At 34.9% G+C, this 19009-nt stretch overlaps 1 protein-coding gene across 13 annotated transcripts in view; it reads right to left on the bottom strand.

Annotated features, from left to right (window-relative positions):
* Positions 1–19009, bottom strand: part of MECOM (MDS1 and EVI1 complex locus) — a 576150-nt gene that overhangs the window by 12494 nt on the left and 544647 nt on the right. For 7 of the 13 annotated variants that reach the window (XM_019024623.3, XM_019024617.3, XM_004037976.5 and 4 more), the window contains 4 exons: positions 16749–16836; positions 11897–11923; positions 6033–6199; positions 4858–4935 (listed from right to left, as the gene is read on the bottom strand). In XM_019024623.3, the coding sequence (XP_018880168.1) occupies positions 4858–4935; positions 6033–6199; positions 11897–11923; positions 16749–16836 (360 nt within the window). The remainder of the gene's footprint in view (positions 1–4857; positions 4936–6032; positions 6200–11896; positions 11924–16748; positions 16837–19009) is intronic. The other 6 variants (XM_019024618.3, XM_019024619.4, XM_019024624.4 and 3 more) reach the window with 1 other exon arrangement.

The following is a 19009-nucleotide window of genomic DNA, read 5'->3' on the forward strand; positions in this document are numbered from 1 at the left end:
ATTGGTTGGTTAGTTGTTTCTGTCTTCCATGTGATAAAAATATCATACATTATTTTTAAAGTTTTCCTTTAGTCATAAAATGAAAATACAAAAATGCAAGGCCTCCTTCCCCTAGCTCTCATTAATGAAGAAGAAAAGGGTTTTTAGTAATTGAGAAGGTATTGTGCTCTGTCATTTTAAGGTTAAGATTCCATTATTTGCCATCATTTGTTTATATGATTTTGGGGGGCATGTTACTTGAAAAAAAAAAGTTAACTTTCTCCAAATGACCTTTTTTTTTGTTTTTTAGATGGAGTCTCACTCTGTCACCCAGGCTGGAGTGCAGTGGCACAATCTCGGCTCGCTGCAACCTCTGCCTCCTGGGTTCAAGCGATTCTCCTGCCTCGGCCTCCCGAGTAGCTGGGGTTACAGGCACGTGTCACCATGCTCAGCTAATTTTTGTATTTTTGTAAAGACAGAGTTTCACCATGTTGGCCAGGCTGGTCTCGAACTCCTGACCTCAAGTGATCCACACACCTCAGCCTCCCAAAGTGCCAGGATTACAGTTGTGAGCCACTGCGTCCAGCCTCCAAATGACTTTTAAATGAAAACTTCAATCTTAGAGGACAGAAAATTCTTAACTCATCCTTCCATGTGTGAAGGGCCCTTCTCCTCCCACTTCTGAATGCAGAGTCAGTGGTTCAAGTGCTCTAAAGCAGAAGTCACCCCATTCCACTAGAGTTCTTGGGCTTCTGTGGCTGTCCTTATGTGCTGCCAGAAGTCTAGTCAGTTCAGTAGGAAAAATAATCTGTTGAACTAGTTACTTTGGCATAGTATCAATAAACCAACACAAGTACTGATTTGATTTTTCCCCCTTAAAAAACCCTTCTGGCATCATAAGCTTCTTCAACTTTCCTCACTTACAATATTAATAAAAATTGTGTGAAACCCCACATTATGGTAGTTGTAATATTTTAGCCCCCGTTTTTTTTTTAAAAAAAACGCATATAAAGTTATGACCTTCTCTGCAATAACTCTGTTTACCTACAAGGCCCACTGCAATGAGAACCATGCTATATTTAGCACAATTTATTCTGTGCTTAGCAGAATAACCTAGAAAACCCTGTTACAGTAAACGTACTCCCACAAAACACTTTAGAAAAAATTTTTCACCCAAAACACTTTCTACACAAATCATGAGGAAGAGAGATTATGTTTCTGCCATGCTTCTGACTTTCTGCTTGCACTCAAAGGGTCTTTTCCAAGTCTAGTAAGCATCACCTTCTCAAATCTAAATAAGCATGTTCTAACCAATCATCAGTTGTTACTTTCTATCTCTCCTCTGTTAAAGTCTTGGCCAGAAGAAGAATGCTCTAAATAAAAAATCATTTCCTTCTGCACAACTCCAATAAGACCCTAAGTTTTAGAAATTCTTAAAACGAACATATAACACAGTCATGGGCAGTATACTATTAAGCCTTCCTAGTTATTGGATGTAGACATGGAGGTCAGACGAGCCTTTGAGATCATGACGTAAAATAAAAAACGCTGAAGTGAGAGCTCTAGGCCTGGGTTTTAATCCTGACTCTATTAGTAGCAGACTTTGCAGAAGGCAATTAGCATATGTAAATCTGAATTTTTTCATTTGTAAAACAGAGGGGCTGATGCATCAAGGACACAGAGATGAATAAGATATGGATTCTCCGGGACATGGTGGCACCTGCCTATAATCCCTTCTCCTGCTAAGAATCAGGAGGCTCACGTGGGAGAACTGCTTGAAGCCAGGAGTTCAAAACCAGCCTGAGCAACAGAGTGAGACCTACTGTCTATAAAAAAAAAAAAAAAAAAAAAAAAAAAGGTGGATTCCACTGTCAAGGAGCTTGTGGTCTACTGGTATTTATCTTTCTGAAGAGATAATTTTCTACATAGGGACCATGTTTAACTTTTACTACATAAAGTATTAAAACCTAATAGAACTTTCCAGAAGGCACAGGTCAGCCACAGGAAGCAGACAATTCATGTATCATTTACATACTATTTTAATTTTTTTAATTTTTTCTTTTTGAAATAATTTTAGACTTACAGAAGAGTTGCAAAGATAGTACAAAGGGTTCCCATATACCCTTCACCTCAGTTCCTCCAATGTTAACATCTTACCTAACATTCATTAAAACTAGGAAATTAACACTGATGCAATACTGTTAACTAAAATACAGACTTTATTTTAATATCACCAATTTTCTCCAGTGCTCTTTTTCTGTTCCATGATCTGATCTAGGATCCCACATTGCATTTAGCTGTCATGTCTCCTTAGTTTTCTACAGTCTCTAACAGTTCCTCAGTCTTTCCTTGCCTTTAATTACCCTGACACTTCTGAATAATACCGATTGGGAATTTGGTAGAATTTTCCTTAATTTGGGTTGGTCTGATATTTTCTCATTATTAGAGTGAGGTTATAAATTTTGGGGGAAAATAGCACAGGGGCAATATGCCCTCTCAGTGCATCCTATCAAGGGTACATGATGCTGACATGTCCAACTTCTGGCATTGTTAACCCTGATCATTTGGATAAGGTAGTATCTGCCAGGTTTCTCCACTATAAAGTTATTACTTTTTCTCTTTCTAATTAACAAATATTTTGCAGAAGATATTTTGGGGCTGTGCAAATATCCTGTTTCTCTTTAAACTTTCACTCACTAATTTTTTATTTTTTAAATAAACTTTTCTTTTTTTGAAGATGGGGTCTCGCTGTGTTGCCCAGGCTGGTCTTCAACTCCTAAGTTTGGGTGGTCCTCCTGCCCCAGCCTGTCTGAGTGCTGGGATTGTAGGCATGAGCCACCACACTCGGCCTAAATAAACTTTTCATTTTAGAAGAGTTCTAGATTTATTAAAAAGTTGCAAAGATAGTACATAGTACCCATTTTCCCCTATTGTTAGTATGTTTCACGTATGTTTGTCACAACTATTAAACCAACACTGATACATTAATAAACTATAAAATCTATCTAGTTCACTATATCCACTCATTTTAACATTCAATTTATCTTGCCTGTAGCAGTTATTACTGTGGTGTCCTACTTGTGATTTTGTTTTCCTCATTTTTTCTACACTGTTCATTGGAATTCTTCTGCAAGGAAAAAAAAAAAAACCAGAGGGGCTGGACAAATAATTGTGTAAGCTCTCCAGCTATACCAAAATTCTGGTTTGTGGTTTAAAAAAATATATATGCACACTAATAGAGCCATTATTGGGTGGAATAAAACCATTGAAATTTATGTACAAAGAAAGAGTAAAATGAACGTGATAACATAGTTTCCAGTACTCTTGCCATAACAAAACATGAGTGTGGAAACCTTTCCTTCCACTTAAGCAGAATTTCTGGTAATAGAATTTTCTCAAAAGGGGAAATCATCTAAAACTTCCCAGTATTACATCTCTCTGAGACCTGTTATATCAAGTGCATTCTATCATGTATAAATTGGAAATATATCACTTATAATTAGTGATTTATAAAACAGGTAGGAAAGCAAGGAATTTGAGAAAACTGATGTTTTAAGTTTAGCTCCCTCTAGCTTTCTTCTTTCAATTATCCTCAAATGACCCATTTTCTTATTTTACCATAAAAAAAAATTTGAAATCTGATAAATAACTTACTTTTTGTTTTAATAGAAAAACTTAGCACTCAGGAAAAAATAATTTTGCATACATGCAATGTATAAGAATTTCAAAGGAGAATGACATTATGATATTACTTAAGTTATATAATATTCATTCTTTGAAGAAATATTTACGAGTACCTAATACTGTGTGCAAGGCATTGAACATTAAATAATGTAGTTTATATTTTAAAATTGGAAAGAGTAATGTTGTCTATTTTCAATCTTTCTAAACAATATTAAAATTAGATGTGTCCAATGTGTCATATGACTAATTTTGGCATGTAATAGAATAAACTAAGAGGTAATTTAGGAAATTATTGATAAAATTGCCCGTTTTTCTATTATATACTCTATTTTATCTGTCCTACCTCTAGTTTCACATTTTCTTCTCCCCCGACTTCCCAGGTTTAAGATCTATTCTTTTTTTCTTTCTTTCTTTTTTTTTTTTTTTTTGACAGAGTCTCACTCTGTCACCCAGGCTGGAGTGCAGTGGTGCAATCTTGGCTCACTGCAACTTCCACCTCCCAGGTGCAGTGGATTCTCCTGCCTCAGTCTCACAAGTAGCTGGGACTACAGGTGTGAGCCACCACACCTGGCTAATTTTTGTATTTTTGGTAGACACAGGGTTTCACCATGTTGGCCAGGCTGATCTCAAACTCCTGACCTCAAGGGATCCACCTGCCTCTGCCTCCCAAAGTGTTGGGATTACAAGCATGAGCCACCATGCCCAGCCTAAAATCTATTCTTTAAATCTCCTGTTGGAATCCATGGAAAATGACTTAGCTGTGCTGGGGGAAAAAAAGTACATATGGGTTATTAACTCTTAGCAGAGATTTGAGGATTGGAAAGGGAAAGCTGCAAAGTTATGATTTTTGTCAATTAAGATCATCCTAATTACTGAGAAAGGAGAACAAATGATAATAACAAATAATATTTAAAATGGCTAGCATTTCTTAAGTACTTATTCTATCCTAGACACTGTGCTAGAACTTTTAAACTGAGAGGTAGGAAGCTTTGATTAAAGAAACTGGAACTCTTCTAATTTTGATCCTAGCCATTAGTCAATTCTTTCTTGACTCAAAATTGAATAGACATATATTCAGACATGCATAAAATTTAAACTTGAATTATTATAAACTGTAATTATTATTTTATTATTAAAATAAACTTTAATTATTACAATATTTATCAAGATATTTAGCAAATATCATTGTCAGACCTGTAAGGCTGCTCTCCGGTGTGGGTTCTCAAGTGCCGTGTTAGGTTTGCAGACCTTGGAAAAATCTTGCCACAGTATCTGTTATGAAAAGATGTTTATAAGAGAAAGTCAGCACAGTTGACTTTATTTCACTCATGCCACAGAGCAGCCAGATGCTTATTCCTGATTCAATTAATCTTGCATGGAACTCACATTTCTTCGGTATTTAAAATTTACAACAAAGCCATTTCACAGATATTAATATAAATAACTCCACAAATAAAGACTGCATTCTAAGATCTGGTTGAATTTGTTCACGTAAAAGCAAGCAATTTATGAAAATAGACTTTAGTTTTGATTACTCCTATACATCTCTCTTATTAACTCGATATTTTTACATTCACAAAATTGAACCAGACAAGGGGATAAAAATATGATAAGAGTTTCTGATTCTGGGTTGATGTAAACAGATTTCAAATGTTTCAACTCATTTTACATGTCAGCCACAGTGATAACTCCCTATGCATAGAGTGGTATCAGATCAGACAAAATCCTGAGACTTCATCCATCAAGGTATGTACCCATAAAAGCTTTATTTCTGGAAAGAAAGTGACATATTTTTCAAAGAGCAGATAAAGTGATATGCCTGAGTCAAATACCTACACATTTCTAAAGATGATTCAGAAATTATAAGCACAATTTATTTAGCAAAAAAAAATCACACACAAAACCAGAAACATAAAATAAGCTTTACTACTGATGAGTAACAAAAAATTTACTAGCTAGTTTTATTCACTTATGGACCTTACTTCTCTTTAATTAATGGCCTTATTCTTTAATGCCATGACAATTAATAAATATATGTTTGAGGACAGTAGTAGTATACCTTTACATGAAAATAATTAATTGTGAAAGAAAATTCATAAATATCAAAGTGAGACAAGTAGATAGTATTTGGATTGTTTCCAACCTCATTTATCACAACCAAATGGCCTGTGTTAAAATTCACATTTAATAATTTTTTAAAAACACTATTTTTATATTTCACTAAATGAAGAACACTTTGAAGTGCTGGAGATCTATTATGGTGGCTATTAATCATCTAATCAGGAATAATTTCCAAAACAAACAGCAAGGCCTTTTGAAATCAGAGGGGAGATTTCTGGAAAGTCAGCCATAATTAACTGTGCAGTTACCTGCAGGTATAGCGCTCCTTTCCCTTCCGCAGAAGGTTCTCTGGCAGGGCATTGGGAGGCGCCCTGAAGTTGAACATAGAGGGCACTGACTGTAAGAGCTCACTGGCCTCAGGTTTCAGGGCACTGAAGCTCTCTAGCTTTTCTGCCATGTTTTCAATAGCTGACATCTGAAAGGTAAAAGCACAAGACCATGAAGCGTTTGGCATCTTGTCTTCTATAATAATCTCTGGCAAACCAAGGACATCATTAAAAGGGAAGCATGAAATCTGCGACGGGTTGTAGAAAGAGACTGTAGTATCCCAATATTAAATAAACAACAACAGAATTGATTTATTTGGGAAATACCATAAGTAGAACCAAGCTTATAAAATGCGGAGTGAACTTTTTCCATAAGACCTTGGTTAGGCCGTTTTATCATAATCTGATATATAATTGAACATTGAAATACATAAGAGAGCTAATAAAGCCAAGTTAACTTTTTATTTGATTAAATGACAGCATTAGTATCATGGTATGGATATTAACGTAATGGAAATTATAGGAAAAGTTGCTATATGCCTTACCTAGGCAATGAAAACCATAACAACCACGCAGTCCCAAAAAAAGAACTGAAAGCATGGGAGAACATGAAGTATTACAGAATTACAGCTTAAGCCAAATATGTGTAACTCAGAAAGAAAAAACTAAATGTATAGGAGGGTATTGCCTAAGACTACATTAAATTGACATCTGGATATGCCATATTTTTAAGTGGGATCATATACAAAGAATTTTGATTAAATATTAATTTTATCAAAGACAAAGACTAAGTTGAAATGACAGTTCATCATATGTTAATATAATTTCATATAACATAACTTGGCATGTGTCTTGTAAGACAGGGGGAGCAGTTTATGTAACCACGCTTTTAGAGAAACATTCTTGAAAGAAAACTATCCCTGCCTAATTCTTCCCCCCTAGTAATCTAATTTTTGTTGTTCATAATCTTCAAGTTTTTGTACACCTGCACACTTATTTGAGAGTCACAAGCAGAAGATGGCATTTACTTTTAAAGTTGGCTTGATCCCTGTTTTTTAAAAACTTTTTGTAGAGATGGAGTCTCACTATGTTGCTCAGGCTGGTCTTGAACTCCTGGTCTCAAGCAATCCTTCCACCTGCTTCGGTCTCCCAAAGTGCTGGGATTATAGGCATAAGCTACTGTGCCCAGTCTTAGCTTGATTCTTAAGCTCCACAGCCAGAGGGACTCTCCCCTTTCCTTTGACCCTCTCAACATGTTGTGTTTCCTCAGGGCTCACATTTTATTTGGAAGCTGCTTATTACTGAATTTTTAAGTAGAAAAACAAACTTTCAGGCCATCCTGTTAAATCAACTCACCCATTATTTATTTGATTCTCAGGGCAGTGTGTCATTAGAAAGCTCAAGAAGCTATTTTAAAAGGTGTTTGCATTCTATATGCATTACATAAAATTCTCAAAGAGCTGTGATACTAGACCAGAAGACACATAAGAGATGATCACTGCAAATTCAAACAGCTGGTCAACCCAAGAAACTATCCTTTTGCTAATGAGACAGCAGGACAGAGATGGAGGCCTAATTTATGAGCTCAAGTTAAAAATAAAAGGCAACATTTCCTACTCAGAAGGAAAAATTAACAAGACATATATTCTGTGGACGCACAGCTGGACAGAATACCATCAGCTTCTTAAAGCAGAGCAAAGTCTTAACAGCATGGCCTGAACATGATCTCTTCTCACAAAAGGAATATTGTGTGTTTGATTCTTCAAGTGACTATTCATGTTCTAGTTAGTTCTCTTTTTTCCCCCTTTATCCTGGAGCCTGCCCTCTCATTTCATGCCCGGACTCCTAATGTTAGCTACAAATTGCAACGTACAGGGTACTACTGCCAATTTGCCAAATGTCTTTCATCAAACACGGTACAAAAAAATCTCAGAGGAAAGTCAAGATACATTTACTTGTCAGACGACAAATGTGAACGCATCGGGAGGCAGTAAGGGCTATAAGCTCAGGGGTTTGATTCATAATCACTCAGCTGCTAAAACATTCTCCACAGATGCAAGTGGACAGCACATTTGTCACTATGAAGGATTTTGACACATACTGATCACAGGGCAGAGATATGGAATGATGCTGCTGCTCACAGAGGCTGGAGGAAATTCTGTCTCTGCAGAATATGGTCATTATTCCCTTCTAGACAGAGCATTAGCATGTCCATGTTACTTTGGATTTATTTGTTAAAAAATCAATCCAAAAATATTTTATGATACTCTTGTATTTGCATTTATTCCTTCTAATTGTTCCTTGCAGAAAATCATTTTGACATTCCACCCAGCAAGAAATAAGTTTTCTGAGTGAAAAATGAACTCTGGCCTTTAAACTGATTAGTACTACTAACAAGCATGGGTAAGGGTCATGATCACACACATTTATTGGGAAGAACAGTTAATGCATGGGTAATGATTATAAATGTTTTATTTTTGTACATTTAATATTTAAGTAAAATTTCATTATCTAGTGGTTTTAAATCATTTGAGTGTCCATCTTGCTGACATACTCAGACTCCTGCAACAAAACATCTCATAGAAACACGTTTCCTTTTATATGGAAAATATCTTACTCATGACTATTATTCTCGGCTTTCATCTTCAGCACACATAAAACACAAGTCCTTCAAGTTATTTGAGAGCAATTGGCTGTTGAGAAATGTGTCTTGCTTTAGTAGCTGCTAATAGCTAGCCCCTTTTGAAGAAAGATCACTGTGATTACTTTACCTCAAACTGTTTCGATTTGGGAAAACCATCAAGAAACAAGAAAATATATTATGGGCTTGATGGCTAAATAATGACATTCTTAAAGGTAATAGGAAAAAGAATAAGGGTTATGCAAGTGTCTTACAAGCCTCCCCCACCTTTGGCTTCTGGTGTCAAATGAAAAGAGGATTAAATTGGAGTGGGGAAAGGGAGGGAAAGAAGATGGGAAGCGAGCTGAGGGTAACTATTAACACACATACACACGTACACAAAACATTTTCTGCCCAGCCAGCAACCACTGAAGCAACATAAAAGCCTTCGTTGAATCCTTCTTTTCATCTTCCTAATGTGTGCTCTTACAGCAGTTGACCTCAGTTGAAAAGAATAAGTTTCCACATTAAGATAAACAGAAGTGACTCAGACATCTGCTAGTTGGGGTAACTTGGCAGTTCTGTGACCAACATCAGCCCAATCAACACCTTAGATTAAGATACTGGATTAACACGAACTCTATTGAGTGTACAGATCAAAACCCCAACTCTCTCTTGCTATCTGGTCTGAGTCACGTGATGTTCCTCCAAAAGTAACACTTTTTTGCAGGAGAAATAGTAAGTTTTGACATTCATTTTAAATTTTAAAAATCAAGATAAATTGGAACAAATGGAACAGAATCTAGCTATATGTTTTTAAATTATGAAAAAATCAAATGAAAAGAGCAATATGTACTACTAGGAATAAGAAATTTGCTGAGAATGGGGAAATCAAAGGGGTAAAAGTTAGATCATATATTTTAAAAATATATTACCCTGTGATCCATTAATGTCATAGGCTAATCTAAGATCAGTAAATGACAGTTTTTTTCCTATGGAAGAGTAATTTTTATTTACATATATAATAGTTGATGTTATCTGCAGCCAGATGTCTGGAAGAGGAAGTCATTTTACCCTGTTCCAGTCCCCAAGAGGCTATTAACTTTATACTGACGCAAACTAATATTTAGACACAATTCCCTAGCTCCTACCAAAAAATGTAGCTATCTCTCTAGTCAAATAAAGTTAGTATTTTTAAAAACATTTCAGCAGGCAAGATATTATCAACTGGGTCCTAAGCACTTAACATTTATTATCTGGCAGCCAATAATTGATGACATAAAAAGGTTTCTCATTAAAACTATTAAAGTGACAACCTGATTATATGAAATGATATGTCCAACAACACCATGAATTATGTGACCTAATGTTTTACAAATTAGATTACACATGACTTTATCATAAAATAACTAACTTTTCATAAATAACTTATGATGGGAAAGTTTGTAGATTTGGTGATTTTCTATATTTATTCACTTGATAATCTTGAGAAATCTCAAAATCATGGTCATATGGGGGAGAAGTAAATATTCCTATTTTATGGTTATCCCACTCCATGTATCACATTCAGCAGTCATGATTATGAAATCACTTAGTTTTTTCTTTATTTTTGTGAGTACATTGTAGGTGTATATATCTGTGGGATACATAAGATGTTTTCATACAGGCATACAACGTGAAATAATCATATCATGGAGAATGGAATATTCATCCCCTCAAGCATGTATCCTTTGTGTTACAAACAATCCACATAGAGGTTTTTTTATCACGAAAAATTATAAACATATATCTTTAATATTTCCTACTAATATCTGTTTTATAATACAAATGTAAATCACATCTCTGAAAAACCTGTGACTCAATGGAATGGGAATGTTTCAAAGCATTGCAACGGCAATCACTATGCTGTTGTATTATAAGAAAAGGTAGTTTAACTTAAAATCTATATTGCCTTGGTAAGTTGGTACAATCATTGGCCATATATGTAAGGGGTCAACACCTTAAGCTTCAACCACCTAACAACAGAGCTATTGTCAAAGTCATACTGTACCTTAGAAAAGATGAGGACCGTGAGGCACAATACTCAAGACAGATCTCTACCAGGAAAGGCAAAGGAAGAATACTGGAAATGTAGGCCAGGATAATCAGAAAACAACCCCATCTATTGCACAACTTTGCCTAAGTTAGTGGGTTGATCTCTCTCCCTCTCTCTCCATAAATATTTGTGTACATTTGAAATAAACTTAAACTTTAAAAGTCTATCAGAATGAGAAAAATCACAATTTTACATATTCCACAAAAGAGATAAAATGAAGGAATTTCTCGTAAAGAAAAATTAACATCAAATAGAGGAAATAGGTTAGTGCTAAAATGCTTCAACTAAGTTTATATATAATTATTCAGTGACTTTAAAAGGACAGCTAAACTATATCCCAAGATTTTGCTCATTCATCAGAAATCAGCATAATTTTCAGTGAAAAAGAGAAACAAAAACACATATACTTAGAGAATATTTTTAACTATATGTTATTTCCACTGACCAAGTTTTATCTGGGGGTAAAAACTAAATAAGCAGTATTCTTTGTATCCTGAATATCTTCCACAATAAAAATAAAGCTATCCCCTAATATTATTAACTGAAACTGACTGTATCTGGAAACAGTAACTGAAAGTCAAGGAAGTGAAACTAGATGCTAAAAGATCCATTCACTAGTTACACATGAATTTGTAAACATTTAGTTTTATATCTTCAAATAGCCAGAACCAATTTCTGCCCTAGGATATATAGATGTAAATTTCCCATGTCAGCCTGTATCTACACACGAGTTCAGGTTTTATCCTTTAGAAGGCTTTATCAAAAGCATCTTTACATGCTGATACAGGCTCCACCAAATAATGGTTGTTTTCACTTAGTGACCCATTTCGAAGCCTCGTTTAACAGCATGTTCCCAGGTGTCCAGAAAGAGTTCCGTATCAAGGTATAATTATGTGGAATGGATCAGATTTATCGAATAAAATCATTCTGTAAACAATTTCTATCTCACTAAATGCCCAATTATAACTGAAAGAATGCAGCTTGAGAAAGCAGGGAAACTATCTGCTGGAACCATATCACGTAATGGAAAGGGGTTCAGAATTATTTATGTCTGTATAGCAATTTAGCATGTAAGCTGTTTTCTTTTTAATGCTACATCACTTTAGTCAGAAATATAAGTAGGAAACTTACCCAAGTTCTCTGATCAGGCAGTTGGAACTGGGAGCAAAATTGAAACAAAAACAAAAAATTACTTCTGTGTTGGTATCTTTATTGCAATCTATCCTTTGAGAAATTAACATTTGTACTAACTTAGTAATTTTTGCTTATCATGTAACTGTACCTTGAGTAAAAGCTTTGGAAATAAAAATTAAATATTGTTATAACTCTGTTGAATTTCCTCTGTTTACCTAAATGGAATGTTTGAATCAAGGTTAATTTTCACAAGAAAGCTAAATGCTACCTACTAGCAAATCTTACAGCAAAGCAGATGCTTCCTTTTTATTAATTACTACTTGCTATAAAACAATATCCTTAAATTTAGTTTAATTACTAAAAATTAGGCCATTTCCTGTAAAAATCCAATCTCTTGCATTTGTATAATGTTAATAACAAAGAAAAGATATTTACTCAAATATGAATCACTAAATAACAAAAGGATAATGAAAGGATAATGTACTTGGAAAGTCACTACTTGATTTTTATTAGCGTAGGACTCAGACCATCAGTAGTCAGAACAGTTAAGAACGTTAATGGAAAACTAAAAAGATCTAGCTATTAATGACAAATTCTGACAAGATTCACTGGGAAAACCTTCAGTGGGTTAGAAGCTCTTCCAGGAGACACAAAAGTTACATACGCTTAAAAATATCATTTTGCTTGGTTAAAGGAGATATATATTTTGCTTATACATGTTTTGGTATATTTAATAAGGAATATATGTAGTTTTTAAAGGATGAAAACTTGATTTCAGAAGAAATCTAACCATATGAAACACTTGTTGAAAGCAAAATAGAAGATGAAGAACAGAAGATTTAAGTGATTTTTCACATCAATGTGTAAATTATAACTTAGGAAAAGACTGTCTCCTCAGTTCCTTGGAATGTAGTAGCAGGATAATCAGCCAATTTAAAAGAAAGAAAATATAAAAGAATGAAGAAAGGATAGAAATGTAAGTAAAAGACAGTCTGTTGCAGATGTACTCAAAGCCAAACATTTGGAAATAAAATGTGCAAATAACCAAAAATAATATTAAAAGTATAGGAAAATCAAACCAAGGAATAATAGCCACTTTTACAATAGTGTAATTGCAAAATGACTTCCATGGATGTTCAAATGGGCTATCAGTGTGAATGCAAAGGATCCAAAATAGGAACAAACAAAATGGACATTCAGAGGTCACACAGTAATAACATTCCCTGCATCTTACCTATTTGTGGCCATTCAACTCCTTTTCAAAATTATAGTGACCATAAATAATTTTCAATCACATATGCAGGGAAAGCCTCTACAACGCTTATTTCTCCCTTAGAGTAAACTAACTTATTTGTAAAAGAAAACTAGAAGACTAAATAGTTCTCATCTGGCCTGATAGAGCGAACATGCTTCTTCAAGAATTGAACTAAGAGAAGACTTTAGACCCTCAGCATTCATCTTTTAATTTTGATGTATGCATTCATGTATCTTTTTTTTTTTGAGTTGGAGTTTCGCTCTTGTTGCCCGGGCTAGAGTGCAATGGCACAATCTCGGCTCACTGCAACCTCCACCTCCTGGGTTCAAGTGATTCTCCTGCCTCAGCCTCCCAAGTAGCTGGGATTACAGGCATGTGCTACCACGCCCGGCTAAATTTTTTTGTATTTAGTAGAGAAGGGGTTTCACTCTGTTGGTCAGGCTGCTGTTGAACTCCTGACCTTAGGTGATCCGCCGGCCTCGGCCTCCCAAAGTGCTGGGATTACAGGCATGAGTCACCGCACCCGGCCTCTTCTAAGTACTTTTGACAGAATTTTTAAAATACGTATTATTCCAAAACGCAATAATATAGCCTAATAATCTTTCAATAAAATTCAATATATTTTTATTTACTGAGGTGTTCACTTATCACTGACTAGGAATTATGGAATGGGAAGGAATATGCTGGGAACAATATAAAGATATACAAAAATTGTAAAACCAGACTTGCCCAGAGAATACCACTATGAAGCATCCTTCTTTCTTTTCCCTAAAACATTGAGAATTTGATCCCCCCTTTATTATTATGATAACCCAAGAAATAGGGCAGATATTATTCCCATTTTGAAATGAAGATCCAGAAGCTGAGAGGGTCCATGTGATTTACTCCAATATACTTAAATGAAAAATGAAGCAATGAACAGTTTTATGCAAGCACATTAGCTATGAAATCATAACAAGCACTAAGAACAGAAGCAAGTCATTCTGTTTTGGCTCCTTGATCTGTGCCCCCCTTACTTCTGCAGTGAGGTCATGCCAAGAATACAATAAGCATCTTTTCAAGCACTCCTAGATACATGGCATGGCCCTGGCAAAGAAATTGGGCATACATATTTATATTTATAATAAAATGCTTTTGCACCCACTAATAAGAGCTCTTCCTCATTTAGGTCCTTCCACATGCCAAGCACAATGCTAAATATGTTGTGTATATAAATGCCAGCTCTTCCAGCTACCCTGGGAAGGGTAAGACTTGATGAAAGAGGAAGAGGGCTCACCTGTATCCCAGCTTGTATCCCAGCTATATATAGCATGACACAAGAAAACAGCCATGATATTTATAAAAACAATGAAATATTTCTGTAATAGTCGGTAAATAGCCTTTGCCCTAAGCACCTTGAGTGTTCCCCTGCTTCCTTGGCCTCTTCCCCAAATACCCCTCAGATAGTCCCACTATCCAGCAAATAAAACATTGGCAGTTGATGCAGCAAAAGCCTCCAGTATCCTGCTCCAGAATGGCAGAAATCCATTCTGATTGGTAGGTATTCATGACGCATCAGGTTCTAAGTATTTTGATCACCACTCTTGGGTCCTGTTCTAACAGCAACATGCAGCAATAGGGAATCCCTTACACCAAGACGTGACATTCTGGTGTAGGAGGGAATCACTGCCACTGTGCTCCCACAGGCGTGTTTGTGAAGATCTGAGGGATGACTGCTATGCTCGAAGCACTGGACACATGCCTCATCTTTTGTGATCCTTAATTAACTTTGGGAATGTTAAAATAGAACATATTTGCTCTCTTATGATTTTATTTTAAAATATATACCTACTACATTGCTAACAGCTGCGAATTCATACAGAATTAATGGTTGACAAAACTGCCCATCTTATGAACTGGTAAATTTACCTTGGTTAGCAAAACATCTTTGAATTTCAAAGTGGATAGAAACCTTACACCCGACTCTCATTTTTCAAACAGGAAAACTAAGAGCCAGGTAGACTAAGATGTTCAAAGACACTGAATCCCTTTTTGGTTTTTCTCCATTCCACCGTGAACACATAGCACTCAATTTTGAAATGGTTAATTACTAAATTGTAAAGATTATCAGAACATGAAAATCACTTGATTACTGTAATTAATATTACTGTAATTAATTTTTGTAACATTAATGTATACATGAATATTATATGTTCATAAGTATTTATTTATAATTATAAAGGAAGTATCAAGAGAGATATACTTTTTGTACAATATCTGACACAAAATATGTGCTACAGTCCAGTTTATTAGCCTATGAAACTTTACAAGTACTATTTAGATCAGTCTAAATATAAAATATAGTCCCGATAAACATTAACTGTTTTGTAACTTACGTCTTTTCCATAAAGTAATTATGTGAATAACATTCTTTAATCTTCCTATATAAAATTAATACTAACTGGAATGTTTCTGAAACTTTTACTGCTAAACCATATATTATCTCATTTTGAAAGGGAGTGAGAGTTCTTTAGTAATAGTAGATTTATCCAACTAACCCAGAAGATTGTGTTACAACTCTCATACTCTTTATTCAGGACTCTAGAAATATACTTGAAAAAATATAAAAGAGGTAACAGAAAGGAAAAGGAAAAAAGAACCATATCCCATGATCTTTATTTAATTAATTTAATTACCTCATAGCTTTCCATAAGACAGCTTGCATAAACTTCCCCTGATTTTATTAGAGAACCATCATTTTTTGTTTGAACATATTGCAACAGAACAAATTAGTTTATTCTGTTTTTAAGAATTTTTATTAAAATGTTGGTATCTATAAAGACCAGAGCTTGCATCCTTTAAACAAAAGTAAAATAAATTTTAAATTAAGAAACCACATTCAAGATGTTTATATACCGTATCTGTTCTTTCAATACGATTTTCCAGATGGTGATTGATATGTAAACCTGTTTTTTAAAATTACTAAATGTATAAGAACTTTAGGATGAACCAATTAGAGATAGTGCTGCTTTGCATTTTCCTTGCAATGATAAACTGTATATATTTTCATAAATGAACACAATTCTATTCTGCAAATAGCACTGTGCATTGTGGTGAATTCTTGTGCAATTACAGAGCTTTGCTGGAATGCTCAGTGGTCTCTAGATAAATTCCTTCACCCTCTATGGTAACAACTTGTCAGGTAGACTCATTTCCTGTTTTTATCTAAGCCCTAGAAGAACAAGAATGACCTTCACGAGTATGGGACGAGTCACAGTATGATCTATTAGTATCAGCAACCACAACACACAAAACACACCTTGGATATTTATTTTCTTAACTGAATCCTGCTCATTCCAAAATGCACTTTAACTCAATAAACAGTTAATAGCAGACAATCATTTAACACTGAAATCATGTTATTTTTACACATATATTAACTAATTTTTCTTTAAAGAGTTTGGGTTTTAATTCTGCTAGAATTTCCTGTGTTCTTCCACACCAGCGTCATAGGAAATCCTAATGTTCTCAAGATGTCTTTCATTTCATTGCACCTGCTTTTCAGGATCAACAAGTTAGTTTACAAGCTGGAAATCTCAAATCCAAAATACTTACTTGTGGGTGAAACAAGAATCCCGGAGAAGGCCTCAAGTATTTCTCTTTTAAAGCTTCAAGTGGGTCAGTTAGTTTTCTTTTCTCTACTCTGAAAGGTTAAAATTAGATTTTGGAGATGAAGCAGTCTCACATATCAATCACTACATAATCACTGACATTTAAAGGAACTAACAATAAAGTCAATGGTAGGTTTCTGGGAAGCGCACTCATAAAAATATAGAGACATCTGTCCAGTTCTTGGAGATTCCTCATGACACTTCCAGGTGCTTAAGGAGAAAATATCCTTCGAGACCACGGTGAAACCCCATCTCTACTAAAAATACAAAAAATTAGCCGGGCGCAGTGGCGGGCGCCTGTAGTCCCAGCTACTCGGGAGGCTGAGGCAGGAGAATGGCGTGAACCCGGGAGGCGGAGCTTGCAGTGAGCCGAGATTGCACCACTGCACTCCAGCCTGGGCGACAGAGCGAGACTCCGTCTCAAAAAAAAAAAAAAAAAAAAAAAAAAAAGAAAATATCCTATTTATAATGGAAAAACCCTACTGAATGACTAGGAATAGGAATAACGAGAAAACATGAAAAATGAGGAGTCACTAAATTAGAGGCATTTGTCACGAATTCAGTACCTTTCCATTCCAAATGTAGACAAGAATGCTTAATGATTTTGAAATCATGAGGTCAAGGCCGATTTTGGATATTAGAGCCATTTTCTACCAAGAAGGTGTTCTCCCAAATACGCACTTTATTCCTTCCATATTTGTCAATAATAGTAAGGGCATTTCCAAGCATATACACTGCTAGCCACTCTTTGAGGTTCTCTCTCTCTCAATATAGATTTATATTTAAACATATAGCATAATATATTGATATATAAATATTTTATGTGAATTATATTTAATATATATTCAGAGAGAGAGAGAGCATATATGCTCTTTGGATGCCACTGCTGATAAAGAAGGCAGGCAGATAGAATGGGTGTGGTGAGAAGAGAATGGGGAGCTTTCTGAAGCTAGAGAGAGACACATAAAACTTACCTATATATCCCTTCTGCTTTGGAAATGTTTGCCATTCTATTTTGTATTAAGCACATAGGGAAATAATATCCCTATGTTGAATTAATTCATTGAATTAATTTCTTTTACCAACTTGGTAATTAAAAAAACTTTTAGATATGTGCACTCTTAAAGCAGAATAAAATACCTACCACTTATTGATATTATATATGTGATATATGTGTGTTGCATATACTATTTCACTTTTTGAAGTAGGTGATGTTATATCCATTTTATGCTTTTTTTTTTAAGTCTCAGACATGAGAAGGCTGAGATTGCGACCCAAGTCTGACACTAAAACTGGATTCTAGGTCTTTCATGAGTTTGGCAAAATGACAGGCCTAGGTCTTAATTGAGACAAGCACCAGAGAGATGTTGGAGATCACAGTGAGTAAGAGGAATGCTAGTAGGTGATGAGGATGAGTGCAAGAGATATGTGGAAGAATCAGAAGCCAGTTGCTATTGACAGGGTACAAAAAGGAAAGTCTGAAAAATTATCTTAACAAAGGACTGAGACACATTATTGAGTTGGAAATACGACTTTACCCGAAATGTGTGACATACAATCTACACACAAAATACGGAAGACATGTTTTTCTTTTTTTTCCTTCTCTAGTAACAGGACTGCCAAACTAATTAAGATATAATAATTTTAAAAAGCAGCCAAACTTGGTACTGACAGCACTGAGTTATTTTGTATTGTCCTTTGATACTACTTTATCATATTCAAACGAGGGTAGTCCTTTCCATACTGACAGTGTTTCCTTGTTAACGCATTATAGATAATATACATAGAAGAAGAGTTTTAAGTGAGAAGAACTTGCAGCTCTAGTACCTATTAAGTAATATGAACTTGATAAATATTGTTGAATTAAATAATAGCACATTTTCTCTTCACGAAAGAGAATTAGGCAAAATATGAAAATACTCCGATGTTAAATAAGTTCAATAAAAAATTATCCAGATGTTCCATGAACTCTTGACAATGTTCAAGATTAGAATGAGAAAGTAAATGTGAAAATGTTTGTAATAGTCAAAATATGTAACAAACATATTATTATTCATACCCATTTAAAGAAAACTAGTATTTTAAAACTAAATCACTTTGGTCAGGTGAATATTACTGAATATTGCCAAAAAGGCGTTTTATTAAATTTGTATGTTTCACCCCAAGATTTTTTTGCTACATCAAAGGAAACCAGATAATGAAGCT

This window comes from Gorilla gorilla, chromosome 2 (genome assembly GCF_029281585.2).
Source record: "Gorilla gorilla gorilla isolate KB3781 chromosome 2, NHGRI_mGorGor1-v2.1_pri, whole genome shotgun sequence".
Classification (NCBI taxonomy): domain Eukaryota; kingdom Metazoa; phylum Chordata; class Mammalia; order Primates; family Hominidae; genus Gorilla; species Gorilla gorilla.